Source organism: Cottoperca gobio, chromosome 19 (assembly GCF_900634415.1).
Source record: "Cottoperca gobio chromosome 19, fCotGob3.1, whole genome shotgun sequence".
Classification (NCBI taxonomy): Eukaryota; Metazoa; Chordata; class Actinopteri; order Perciformes; family Bovichtidae; genus Cottoperca; species Cottoperca gobio.
The window spans coordinates 6,447,202-6,462,248 of NC_041373.1; the positions used below are offsets into that span (position 1 = coordinate 6,447,202).

The window sequence follows — 15,047 nt, forward strand, 5'->3', positions numbered from 1 at the left end:
GCTTTTTAGAGATCTGAATGTGGAAATGTTACCGATCATGCATTTAAATGTGTAAACATCTAATAGATCCTCACAAATAACATGCAATAACACTTGAAAGTAATGTGACTGCTGAATATCTTTCTCAAGAAAACAAAGAGACGAGAAAGCAGCATATCAATGAATGCGTCAACAAATCCTCATGATGTTTCTGATTTAACCATCTCCTATTGTGCTCTGCTATGACACGTTTGATGCTCATGCAGTTTATTTGCACTACTGACTTTGGAGGTGTGGCAGAAATTACAGGAATAAAAATACAGGACGTGGTGCATTCATCTCCGAGGTGGGTAAACCCCCAGCGTCTGGTGAAATGAGTGCGATATGAGGCTGGTGTGCAGTGACAACTGTGACGAGACACCCCAGTGTTCAATCTGACAAAGTGATGGGAGGGAATTAGAGAGCTTCGAGTTGGACACCCGAAGCTCATATCGCTGCATCTGGGAGTGAAATGGGGAGATGGAGTTGAGGCAGATGGTGGCGGAGAGAGAGCAGCATGAGTTAAGGAGGTTTTTAGTTATTGTTCATTCAGAGAGAGTGAGACACACACATACATACACACACACACACATACATACACATACACACACACACACACACACACACACACACACACACACACACTGAGCTGATGAGGCTCATGAGTCCCATACACAAGGCATATGGAGGGCCATCAGTGTCGTAGAAGGACACGGGGGGCACATACTATGGTTTGCAGCTTTCACACATTGGAAGTGACAGAACAGGAGCCATACAGCGCACACACGTTATAACCAAAGATATACTCCAGGGTAAAGCTATTTTTAAGCCCTCTTTTTAGCCATAAAACAATATGTGTTGCATAGTTGCAAGTATAAGTCCGGTGATATTCTTTTGTTTTTGTTCAAGTCAACAAATGAAAACACCCAAACCAACAGGAAATTGACTCTACTAATAATTATGTTGTGCTTGATATGCAGTGTGTTCTTCCTCTGTGCCGTAGAGCTCCAGTGTTGTCAAACAACTATTAAAACACATCGATGAGCCACGCTGTTGCACTGGCTGACATGTTCCTTCATTAGCATGAACACACACTGTAGCTTGGAGCTGCACGCACGAGTCGACTAATCAATTAGTTGATCAATAATTAATCGCCAAAGCAATTTTTCATGCAAAAATGTCAGAAAATACTATTTCAGCCTCTCAAATACTGTGATTTTCTGTTTTTCTCTGTTTTATGAGTTATTAAATGATTAATATAATTATTAAATTAAATATCTGGGTCATATTTGGACTGACGCACTAAAGCAACACGTGTATTAATCCGCAGGTAAAAATAGTCCCCTACTAATTTAAGAGCCATTTCCTAAAGTTTGAGTAACGTTTGCAAAACATTTTACAAATGAAACTTACGTATTTGTGAGTTCCAAGCCCATTGGTTCCTACTAAACTCACAAATATATTGTTTCATTTTCTTTACAGGAAAAAAAAAAAGTTGTTTGGTTTTGGTCCTTTCATGCGATTTGTTGACTGAGAGAAATATATAAAATGGCCAGCCCCGTCATTTGGTTGTCAAACACAAGAAGCCATTTATCCTTTTAGTCAGCATCACATCAGTGATTATAAGCACTGCCCTGCTGTATCCCTAACACTGGGCCTTTATACATTTCAAGCGGAGTGAGTGAGTGAGTGAGTGAGTGAGTGAGTGAGTGAGTGAGTGAGTGAGTGAGTCAAGGGTAAAAAGTGTAAAAGCGGGTGAGAAGTGTAAATGGGTAGAGGGGGGAGGAGGGGGAGATAGAGATGTACTGTAGGCTGTGAGCCACAGCAGCATGACGCGGAGCCATCGATCGGAGAAGGTCGAACAGAGGGCAGAGCAGTTAGCTCGTTGTTGATTAGCACTGATGGGCTAACACCCCAGCATCCCCTTTGGCTGCGCTACACTGTGTATTTACTGCTGCTCCTGCAGGGCAGCAGAAAGGCTGATAGATGGCTAGTGCTACAGTGAGGAGCCAGCTTCTGCCTGCCAGAGGGTTCATACTCCAATTAATGCCTGTGCAGCAAAAGCGAGATCATTGCACTCTATTTCTTCCTGAATTAAACAATACTGATGAAGAAATGTTGAAATATCCATCCTGCATCAGTGACTTTTAACCATCTTTTCATTTTCTATTCTATTCCTGCCTCCTGCATCCGCCCACCCCCACCTCACCCCTCTCCCTATCTAGTGCTGTCTCTCTCCCTCTCTCGCTGCTGCCGCTACTCTCCTCCCGTTGTTGTCATGCCAACTTCCCAAGAGACAGCGTTGTCATGGATACCGAGCGGCAGGGCAGATCAGCTGATGTCTGGTGTCGTTCAGGCATGTGCACAAATCGGTCTCCTGTATGTGCGTTCTTTCCCCCCCTTTTTCCCAGTGAGGCTTGTTTGTGATCCTTGCGGCGCTCGTTCTCGCCTTGTGGGTTGTTTTTTTTCATTCACCCATTGATCCCTTCACTCCAGCCTGTTATTACTACCAACACAGCTGCAGATGGTAGACAAACATTGGTGTCTGCTGTCTTGCAATATTTCAGTGCTTATTCCAAACATTGTTCACAAGATCAGGGTGAGAAGCTGATGAAGCATAATTGTCTTAATAAATTAATATATCTCAGAGGCAGAGGGGGGGGACTATTCTGGGCTGCGATCATTTTCATGATTGATTAATTTGCGGATTTCACCAAAATACCCCCCATTTATAATGTCTCCTTGTGCCAATCAGTGTGATTTTAAAAAAGACTTCAGAGATGTGATATGCATAATATTTCCAATTTTCTTTCAAATATATTTAGTAGTGTAAAACGTGTTCAGTCAGTCTTATTTATATAACCAGGAAGAGCAACTGAGCAGGGTTTCCTCTCCCTGGACGGACATGCAGTAAATGCTGTGTGTGCAGAATAACCAACAAAGTTAAATTACAGCGCGGACAATCAGGAAGACAGAATTATAGCTAGATTGGTAACGTATATGAAGAATATGGATCAGTGATGACGTTAAGCAAACTCCTACCTTATTGCCTCGGCCAGACAACCTTCTCTCCAACATGGAGACCTTGAAAGAGGAAAGACTACACAAAAACACACAAGAGGCAAAACATAACTATTCACACAGATGGGAGGAAGGAAACAAACACACATGTGAGAGACGAGAGGAGAGCTAACCAGAAGTGCGTGTGGTGAAGGCCGCACACTCAACCCATAAGAATGTAATTATGGATATTTATTAACAATCTCAGCATTTCATCAGCCTTTGTTTAAGCATATTTAGTTGATCAGATTATAGGACTAAATGTCACTGCTGCAGTGACCCACACCTACAAACAATCCTGAATGCAGCATAAAAAGATCAAGAATACACAGTGTCTTAAACTCCATTTTTAAAATGTATTTAGATTTAACATTTAAACCGTGCAGATCTGTTAGCATTATTCTCATTTGAACTATAATTAAGGCTGCAACTAACCTACTGATAATTCTGTCGATAAAATAACCATCACAGTTTCCTGAAGTCCAAGGTGTCTAGAACCCAAAGATGTTAAGTTAACTATCACACAAGACAAAGAGAAGCAGAACATCTTCGCAATTAAGCAGCCGGAACACGGCCATGTTTGACATTTTTGCTTGAAATAAATGACCGTTGTACAATCTAACATGCCTCGTATTTAATAATGTGTAGTCTGACACAGATTAATTTATTTTGTTCAACCCATGTCGCTCAGTGTTGCATACAATAAACCTTCAAGATCACTATTTTCTCAGTGTGCAGGAGCCATAAATGATCAACACAAATGAACACCAATAAGTTGGACTGCAGTAATGAAATGCATCATCTTCAAGTTTCCTCAGACGGATGTGGGTCGGCGAGACCAACACTTGAACAGATGGCTGGGCAGATAAATGCCTCGAACACATCTCGTACTTGGAGATAACTGATTTGGTGAATCAAGACAAAAAATTATACAAGGAAACGAATCTGAATGTATCATTACCCAACTAATTAACACCGACTGTCGTTCCAATCAATTAAGCCTTTAATATAAATGTAAATGTAATCGGCTCCATGTAATTAACTGCGGGTGGATTCCTAGACGGAGAGGCATGGCTTAAGGCTTTAATTCATGATGATTACGCGAAGTGTTTGTTTCCGACACAGTTGCATGTTGGAGCTAAATAAGCTATCTGGTTGTTTAGCCGCAGGAAGCAGCCTGTCCTCCCCTGGTGGAGAATTTGTCTCAGCATTGCTGTCTGCTGAGTGGATATTAATGTACCTGACTGGCTGCCCTGCGAGAGAAAGAAATGGTTAGAACGCTAAGGCGGGGGATGACAAGACGGAGGAAAGCTAGGCTAAAAGGAACAGAGGTAATAGTATAACAGAGGAAAGAATGGGGGTTTAATGAGCTCCTTTTCCTCCAAAGATGAGTTTATTTATGAGGGTATTGGTTTCTTCCTGTTGTGTCTACTTTGAGGACCTGTAAAGATAAACAATCCAACCGCAAAACTGGGATTCCCCTTTTAGCCCGTCTGCTCTGTTGGTGCAGCGTTTGGGGGCTCGGAGTGGAGAAATTCGATTGGACCTTTGGGATGCTGATCAATAAATCTTTACTGCAAGTGCTGATTTAAGACTCGAGTGGGAGACATCCCAGACACCAGATACTGGAGAACACCAGAGCAGTCTGAAACGTTTGCTCCAGAGTTTCAATGTGAAAAAGTATTATACTTAAACTCAATGTAGCATGCAAAACAAAAAACATCTTCATCCTAAAGTAAAGTTAATCACAACCTCACGCTTTATCAATGGATTTTATTTATTATTTATTTATACTGTATAAGATTGTAATGTTTTTCAGGGATTGTAACGCCCATCATAGTAAGTGGTGCCATGCTGTCAATCAACATCCAATTTCTCTTGCGTAATGTACTAAACCAGTATGAAAAAATGCATCACATGCACATAAATATGTGAAATTAAACCTATAGTATCACTTTACTGCAGATAATGAACTACATCCATACAAAAGGATTATTGTGATTGTACTTGCATTTATTAGGTTCTATGTTCTGTATCTATCGTACAAATTGTGGTTTTATTAAAAAATACTAAACTAAACAAATATATTTCTATATAATTACTGTGCCATCATCGAACATACTGTAATGCTGAAAATCATAAAGCAGTCCACCACACTTTACATTTCATTACTTAACCTGAAAGGCCTTCCAGCTCATTTGAAATTTTATAAATTCTTACTGACGAAAACCCTCAAATCCCAACTTGAAGAATGCCGGGCCGCAGCATGAGCACCAACACTTTACCCAACAAGCTAAACAGAGTGATGAGGTTAGGTTTCCTACTTTGTGACAGAGAAAAAGACATTTTATTATCAAGGTTTTTCTTCTCCTAAAACAAGATGTGCTGAGAGATGTCCAAGTTCCTCAGGTTCCCCTTTTACTCCCAGAGAATTGATGTCCTCTTGAGGCACGCCAACTCTAAACCCTGATATGCCTTTGCATCTGTCTGTATATGTGATGCATTTGTGTTGATCCACAGTGCAGATGGTTACGTGATTTGTTTCTCAGCACGCGTTGCTGCTTCTTCACATGTTTGTGTTTCTCTGTAGACTCTAAAGAATGTACATGTTTATCTGTGTTTAATTGTGTGTCCTCTCTCTGTCTCAGGTGACGGGAGTGAGCGTGTCCCCTGGGAAGGACCAGCTGGTGGTGTTCCACACCAAGGACAGCAGGGACCTGGTGGTGTGCCTGCAGGGCATGGTGCCTGCCAATGAGAGCCGCATCGGAGAGCTGGTTGGAACCCTACTTAGCCACTTCAAGAGGTAAGCAGCGGTGGTAGAAGCTCAATTACTCATTTATCTACAGGCACCTTGATATGTTCAACTGTTGAAATGATGCATTATGTCCTAAAATACTTTAAAAAGCGAGATGTAGTGCTGAGTAAAATGACTTGAAACCAAGGGGAAGGTAGAGGCCACCTCATTTTGTTCTACAGAGAAAATTGTATCTAGTTAATAATTAGCATATTGTCTCCACTTACACCCAGTGCACTTCATTTAGTTTACCTTCCAGGAGTGTTGCAGAACAAGATGTAGTCTAAAATAACAAGGACATTTTCGTAAAGGTGAAATATAGGCGTGTGGCGATCGGATCATAAAGCGACCATGAACTGATATTAAGGCCATTTATCTAGTTTACTATCACGACTAAGATGTTATAAAAAATAATCTCTAGAATAATTAGTTGATGTTTGAGATGGATCTTCATAAGGGTAGTTAACTATAATACAAGACAATAGTAACGTGATGCCAAACCAAGCACAAACACACAGACGCTGTTTGAATAGAGGAGACGATGCTATTTTAATTTTTTTTTATAAATGTGTGTTCGCTAAGAAGTCTTCCATGCTGGCATTATGTTGCTGTGTTGTGTCGTAACCCCCGCCATACACCGGAGATTAAACTCCAGATCGCCTATAGACGATCTGGAGTGACCACGAGTGGAAGATATAAAAATAGAAACGATCGCTCAACCTTTGTGGAAAAAAAACCCCCTCTGTTAAATGTAATAGTATTGGCCCAGATGTGCGTTTCTGACCGAGGTGACCTGTTGCAGGAGGATTATGAGTCGGATAAAGTGCACGTCACAGCTGTACCCACTTGATCCCTAATATTCATTAAGACTGAGCTCTGAAATCTCTCCAGGACCGCGGACTGTGAAGGCTAGCTTTCATTTAGTTTCTAACCTCCTCAGCAGAAAAACATTTATATAGATTAAATCCCTGTAGGCGCTTTCTCTTCCTCTCGGATTCACTGAGGTTCTGCTCAGGACTGTCCCTTTTCATATTGCTTTTCAAAACTGCAAAGCGTGAATAGCATAGAAAGTCCTCTGTATGAATAAAGACATCAAAGGACGGGTACAGATAACAACGTTGAATTCATTCATCACAATTGTCGTTGATTAGTAGAAGGTAAAGCTTGTGAATAGGGTGTCCAAATGTGGATACGAGGTAGTATCAAGTATTTCTTCCTGGTGCTCAATTGATTTTATTTAGCTGCAGTGAATCTGCTCGTCTTTCTCACTCACCATCAGGAAAATGAAGCACCAGCTTCCTTTAACTCCAGACGTGTTCTCCTCACTTCACTCTTTTTATTGTACGTTTTACAAAATGACCCCCTAGTTCGAGTAAAAGGTTATTCTTTCTGTTATGTTATACAGAAAGTTAGCTGCTGTCACATGCAATTAATTGTGTTGTATTTACAATATTTAGCCAATGTTAACACATACGCTTTCCTTATCATTACAAGCAGCTTACACGTGGTTTAGCTGCACATAAGGAGGGAAGTCTACACTCCTTGAACTGCTTTTTCTTCTAACCACATTGCAAGAAGAATATCAAAAATTAGCTCTAGCTAAAAAAATGTGTGAAATAAAGAGATGTAATTCTTTCATCCTGTGTTTTAATCCCAGGAGAGGATGACTGTCACCTAAGCTTACATTGACATATACACACACATACAGAAATGTGGAAAAAAAGAAACAAAATGCTGCTGCAGTCAGAAACTCCCCACAATATTAACACCAGGAGGCAAGCTATGTGGCTGCTGATGTATGATTAGTCATGTTAGTTGAGTGTGTGGAAGTCAGACAGATTCTTTCTTCCATTTACTGCAAAGATAAAAGCTTCTTGTGCCCGTCGAACCTTTTGTCCATACTTAAACTCAGTGCACTTTATTTGAATCGTTGGAATTGATTTGTCATGAAATCCAGATGAACTGCCAAAAATAACTAGATGGACCCGTTGTTGGGATTTCCCCTCATTCCTGTTTGACTGGTTTGTACTGTGGGCAATACGTTATTTTATTTAGGCCGTATTAGTGAGTGATAAATGTGTTTGCACTAAGCACAAATCACCATCGTTGAATACTAAAGTCAGAGCAGAAGTGTCTTAAGCTGCAGTTCCTCTCATGGCTGCTAGATGCTCTGATTAGCAGCCGTGACAGCGACGCTGGTATTGTGAGTCTGTCTGTCCGTCTGTCCACCAAAACATTGAGGGAAGACCATTCTATACTATACTTGAAGCGTATTTTAATATCACTGGCGACACCGATTATTGAATTGACTCCTTCATAACAGTCTGGCACATGTATTGATTTGTGTTTGTCTCTCTTCTGTGTGTATGATTGTATGTGAGAGAGAGACAGACGGGGTGTGTGCATGCCGACAGATGTGCTTGAATCTGCTTATCTTGCTTACAGCTTCGCCTGTGTGTAGGGGAGGTGTACACTCGCTCCACGTTTGCCTTTTTGTGATGGTATCTTGTTCCATTGTGGAGCTGTTTTCTCTGTAGGTGTCGGGCAGAGAAAGGCCTCCACTGGGTCTCCTGTAATGACCCTCCATGTGCTTTGCATGCCGACTCATCCATCACTGTACAACACTGACAGAACAAAGGGTGTGTGTGCGTGTGTGTGTGTGTGTGTGTGTGTTTCTCTGACTGCATCAACGTGCATGAGGAGGGATTCCTGCGAGGCACTCTGCATTCATGCAACTGTGTTTGTTTCTGCGCAGCGTATGATCTTTTGCATGCAGCGTCCCTGCCACTGCAGCTCCCTGCAGATGTGGCTTTAACCTTTATCTCTCCTTCAACATGCTGCAGAGTGCACAATGTGCACAATGTGCACAATAGCGAGCAGGGAGAAGGGCAGCTTACAGCAGCAACAAAGCAACACTTTATCCTCCTGGGAGTGACAGCGAGGCCAAAGCAGAATGACACCGCTGCTGGGAATAAACCCTCTTCTTGTCATAGCTGCGTCTGGATACTCATGTTTTTTTTTTGACACTTTCCAAATCTGGTTGGTGTTAATCTTTTTTTTTTTTCATGTTATTCTGAATTTAGATTTTTCTGAAGACTGGAGTGGTTTTAATTGTGTGGCCAGGCTGGCAGGTATTGTTTAAAATCAGAAACTTATCAATACCAAAGCGTCGACCTGAAGTGATTTAGAGACTTTGGCGACGCACACATAAGAAGATAACCCTCTTATCGGTCATGACGCACCAGTTGTCTAGAGAAATTCAGAAATACTTCCTTCTTAATTTGCATAAAAGGGAGGGGGGGGGATTAGATTCCCATGCCTTCACCCCCCACCCCCTTTCCCCCTCCATATTTTCCTTTTCTGCTTCCTATTTTAGACTATATCCCTTTTGTACTGATCTCAGTCTCATGGACCCCTTGCGGCCCACCTCCACTTCCTCGTCTCTCTGCCTCTCTCTATCTTTTTTTTCTCCCGTGGCTCCTCCCTTCTTCATTTCTGGAGAGGAGGCAATGAAATATTTAAGGCTATGCTGCTGTTGAGGCCTATATTTAGATGAGACAGAGCCACCTCTTTCTCTCTCTCTGTGTGTGTGTGTGTGTGTGTGTGTGTGTGTGTGTGTGTGTGTGTGTGTGTGTGTGTGTGTGTGTGTGTGCGTGCACATGTGCCCCACACTGCAGCACTCCCACCGTCCGCTGCCAGGGTAGCAGAGCAGACACTCTACATCTGTCACACACAGACCCTGCAGAATCAATGAGACATTCGGGCGATCACAGACCTTACTATATGTTCCACCCTCTCGCACTGAGGGATCTTTAGTCTGTAGGAAGCCGTCTTTTATTAGAGACCAGCCTTTATTCCCATTAACCCACATGTTATAAGTAGATAAGAGTTTTTGTTTTATTCACTAATATACATTAAACCTTTTACTTTGCCCCTTTTTCGATTTAAACTGGTGTCAATTCCTGCACAGATGTTTCACATTAAAAGCCTTCCTCGTAGGTTTTAATGTTAAATATGTGCAGCATGTGTCGTCATTAACATAATTTAACACAGATTAAAAAAAAACAGGGCAAAGTAGAAGTGATTAGTTAAATATAGAAACTCAGAGCAGCACATTGGTGAGTGTTATTGTACTGAAGAGCTGTTGGACAAAGTCCTTTTTGGGAAGGGAGTGTTAAAATCAGTCGAACAATACTAAAACAGACGGGTACTAAAAGTTACTTTACCATAAAAATGTATTGTTGTTATAAATCCAGCTGTGATTATTATCTACAAACATAAGAGGGATGTTTTATGTGAATTATTTGACCTGGTTCCTTGTAGTGCAACGTGTATTTAAAGACATACTGTCATATCCATTTCAGTTTTAAAGAACTCAGTGTTTATACATGTAGTCTTATTAGTCTTTAGTCCTGAGGCAAGTTAAGATTTAATAATATAAAAACGTGCCTCACAATAAAAGTAAATGGAGAAAGTATACTACCTTCTACTCTTCACACAGTCACATCTTCTCTTTTATAAGATATCATGTGTTAAAGAATAAACACAACGAGGAATAGCTGCTGTTCTCCAAAAATCAAGTAGACCTGTGGTCAACCCGTCCAGAAACTTAAGGCCAAGTCAAGTAAAAACCTGAATGTGTGGAGATGAATAATCCTGTGGGAGCACAAACCGTTGCCAGTGTAACCCTGAGGACAAACGGGGGAAATACATTTCTCTACCACGACTGCCTTTGAGCAATTCAACCCCGTAACTCTGTAGTTCCTGTCAGAAGAGTTGAAAAGTGTCATACTGAGGTGTAATACACACAGAATCAGATGTCTTGTGACTTTACATTAACTCTGTGACTGTATTTCCTTTTTATTTATCATTTTTATTTCTTCTTATTTTTTGCCAACATTTCTAGCGTTTCTCTGCTTCACACCTTTCCCACCGAGATCGGAATGTAAAAATAGCTTAGTGTTGAATTATTCATCCAAATTCTCAATTCTCGCAGGTGGCACGCTCCATCAAATGCAACAGAACATCACACTGATGCAGAAATGTTCTTGTTACTAAAGAATAGTGTGCTGTATTGACGGGTCAAAGAGATGTTTAAAATGTGTTATTTACAGCACGTTTTCTCTCCTCGCTCTCTGTATGCGTCAGTCACGACCAAATGACAAAGTTGCCCCCATGACCGACACTTGTAAATCATGGTCACATAATCTCCCCTGTCTTCCGGTCATTGTAGTCCCTGTGTTGTGTAAGCAGCTGGAATTGGTTTCTTAGAAAAGCACTGTGGATTGTTTCTGTAGCAACAGCTTAGATGTAGCTCCACCGACTGCTACCACTGCTGTCAGTGTCCACAGAGTCTAATGAAAAACCGTGTGTGTGTGTGTGTGTGTGTGAGATTATATTAACCCGAGCGTGCTGCTCTGTGTGCGTTTTGGTGCATCGAGTAGATTGATGGTTTTAGAGCTGAAATGGTTAATAGATTAGTCGATGGACAGAAAATGTTTTAAAAGGTTTAAAAATGTTCACTGTTAGTGGCGCAACAAAACCGTTCAGTTCAGACTAAAGAAGTGATTTCACGCTACTTTGCTTTGAGAAATATTTTAGATTAACTTTTTCTTTTTTTCAGTTAACAAAAAAAGCCTCAAATGTTAAACTATATATTATTATTATATTATACTACAGATATGAACATCCAAACAAAAACGTTTGGATGTTCAAGACAGCTGTGATTTTGATGAATTACTAATCGTGTAAGTCCTTTACTTATTGAGCTTCATTGAGCTTCTCACTTTTTGAAATGTAACTATTTTCTGCCTTTCTGTATTTTATATCATTCTAGATTAAATATCTTTGTGTTTTGGACGGTTGGTTGGACAAAACAAAATAGTCTAGTTCAGTTCTTTATTGTCCCACTGGCTTGCAGCAGAGCACAGATGAACAGTACAATAAACTTTAAACAATAAAGTCTATAAAAGGATTTAGAAAATTGTGAATTGGACTCTGGGAAATTGTGATTGCCATTTTTCTGTTTTTATTTTATTTTATACACCAAAGAAAAGCTTAGAAATGAACAGAATGAAATAAATGAGTGGTGAGTTGTGAGTAGTGACAATTAACAATTACATTGTACAGCACATTTTCAACAGGTCTTGTTTTATTTGCCTGAAAGTCCTGAAATATTTGTAATACTGCTTCAACCATGCAACAATTTATAAGTAAAGTTTATCATTTATTATTATCTAATAGTTGTTGCAATATTTCAGTTTGGACTGACGCATATTGCCATCTCTAAAACGTTCTTTACGATATTACATAAACTCTTCGGACGGCGATGCAGTATAAGTGCTGATAACACACCATGAAAAATCTGAAAAAGAAATCAAAACATTTTGATGAATTGTGCCCATTTCTTAAACCAGTAATGATTTTGTGACTCCATTCATCTTGTGACCTTGTGGAAGGTCCCAACACTAAGGTTGGGAACCATTGCAGCAATAATTAAATGAATCCAAAGCTAGTTGCAGCCCTTGTTGATTCATTGTGGTGCTTGATTCCTTCAGACTCTCACTGTAAACTGTCCACATCTGTCTCTGTGACGGATGTTTATAGATTTACTTCTATCTTCAAGCATGGCTACATCCATTCATACTTTCTCTCTCTTGCTCTCTCTAACCTCCACCACCGCCCTTTGTCCTTCTCCATCTCCCTTCCAGTCGCTCCCGTTCTTCCTCTCCTTGTCCTTTACCCCCCCCTCCTCAGCCACCCTCCAGTATGAGTCAGCAGTAGCGTGCAGTACACAGCCCTTCATTGATCTGTCAGAGTGATGTGGTCATATTCTGCTTCTGCCTCTCGACCCCTTTCCCTTAAGACCTGAACGTTTGGCCTCCCCCTGTCTGCTCTTGACACCGCAGAAGGGATTTGGGGGAGTGTTGTGAGCGTGTGTGAGGAATAGTGTGCTAAGAGGGAGGGAGGTGAGATTGTCGTAGAAGGAAGAGACTGAAAACATGGAGAAGCAAAAGGGATGTAGAAGATGTTGAGTATCAAAAAGAAGTACACTTGTATTTATTTATTTTATTATTATTTTTCTGTGTCGGGAGTTGTTTAGGGATTCTGTTGTTATGATGGTTTTGTGTTGAAAATGTTAAATTCCGTCACAGTAGTAAGTCGTCGTCATCAGACAGGCGTCAGGTCGCTCTGTTCATTATTTTTGTAGTCACATTGTCTGTAGAAGTTCCTACGGTTGAGTTGGATGTGTTGTAAAAATGTTGCTCTTTTAGCTGCATTACCTCACAATGATGATGTCATTTCTTTCCATACTGTACAGAAATGAATTGAAACCAATGGCTGCCTGGAAGTAGGGATGCATCGATCCAACTTTTATCTTCTGATACCAATTGAGATACCTCAAGCTCTACTGAATACTGATCTTACACCAGCTCTCTACTTTTTCCCTACGGTAACATGATACCAGGGGTTACTGTGATACTTTGACCCACTGTGATGGAGGAAACCCAACATGAAAATGTGGAAAGAATACATCCACATTTCTAAAACACAGTGGCAAATGGTGACGTGCATGTGATTTATGTTTTATCATTGGCATGGTCCTTTTAAAATAAGGACCTTTTTCTTTTTGGAAGAGTCGCATCTGTCGCTGAGTATTTTAGCTGCAGAGGGTCGTGAATATTTAATAACAAGAAAACTGTTGTTAAATAAATGTATTCAAGTGTATTTTCAGTTAACAGCTGGAGATGGCACTAACATCATTTATAACAATAAGATAAAACAATGATGAGAGAGGACGCAGAGAGAGAGCGAGAGAGAGAGAGAGAGAGCCATGCTGCCTTTGTCTCCTCACAAGGTCACCCCTTTCTGCTGAATCAAATATTTCCGACTGATAGAAGTGGGCTTCTCTCTTCTCCTCTTTCCCTCCATCCCTCCTTCTCTATTTCCTCTTCCTCCATTAATCACCCTCCCCTCTGCTGCTTCCTCCCCCTCCCCCTCTTGTTTTTCACTTCACATTCCACTTCTCCTCATCCTCCTCCCTCTCTCCTTTCTGGGGCGCTGCAGATGCAGTTCTCATGGCAACCATTGGATCCATGTTTGTCTGATACGTATGTGATCCATTAATAACCTGCTGGCTGGAGATAATAACGTCTCGTCCCAGACCACAGACAGAGGAACCAAATAGTATAGAAGAGGAACAATGTGAGAGGAATATAAAGATTAAAGAGAAAGAACAAAAGAGGATGGAGGGATGAAATGTGTGTCAGCACAAGCTTGTATTTAAGCTTTACTGTAAAGACAATTAGGGCAGGAGATCAGTCCTCTGGACGGTTCTGTTGCTGACGGAAATGTGTTTGTAGTCTCGAATATTGAAAACTGTCAAGAACCAAAATGTCTGTAATTGGGCTGTGCAAATGTCATTTTTTCATCACCCTAAAAAAAAAAGAATCCTTAAACAAAATCCTCAATTTGAATAAATTAGTTAGTCTTTTTATTAAATCAACTTCCTGTAATGAAGTTAGTGCGTGCCTCCCTTTGGGAGAGAAAACCGTTTTTTGACCGCAGTGGAAAAAGTTGTTTTTGAAAAGCTAAATGCCCAAAAATATGTATTGAAGGAGAATATTTCGTTAGATAAAAACATGGTGTAAATTTTGGAAAAGATTACATTTATCTTTTTCTTAATACATTTTGACTTAACGACGCTCTGAAGTTATTGAAAATGTTTGGATCACACAATCGAAAAGAATCCTACGCAGCCACCACTGGAATCTAATTGTAGAAATAGAATAATACTAATAATATTATTGTAACCCAATGTTTATTTGCAAATGTGCAGGAATGATGGCTTTAGGCAGAATGAATAGACATGCAAAGAAAATGCTGTGCAGCATTTGATTTAGAATTAAAATGTCAGTGCAGCTTGCTGGTTTCTGATATTGTTTGGTATCAGAAAGCAGGTATTGCATTGGCACAATTGCAGACAAAATAAGTTTCTTCTTTGTGCAAAACTTGTGCAGCCAAAGTTCCTTCAAGGAAAATCTATCTGCATAGTTGTTATATAACTTCCAATTTACCGAGTCAAATTGCAATGCAAGTTCACAAATTCTCTCACACACATACAGAATAAGGGACTCGTGCACACACTTAGTCATTGTTATGTTGGCCAGCGGGG

At 40.5% G+C, this 15,047-nt stretch overlaps 1 protein-coding gene across 2 annotated transcripts in view; it reads left to right on the forward strand.

The window, feature by feature from the left end:
* The window catches only part of myo1d (myosin 1D), a 94,797-nt gene that overhangs the window by 60,479 nt on the left and 19,271 nt on the right, over positions 1 to 15,047 (forward strand). For both annotated transcript variants that reach the window (XM_029456155.1, XM_029456156.1), the window contains one exon: positions 5,727 to 5,881. In XM_029456155.1, the coding sequence (XP_029312015.1) occupies positions 5,727 to 5,881 (155 nt within the window). The remainder of the gene's footprint in view (positions 1 to 5,726; positions 5,882 to 15,047) is intronic.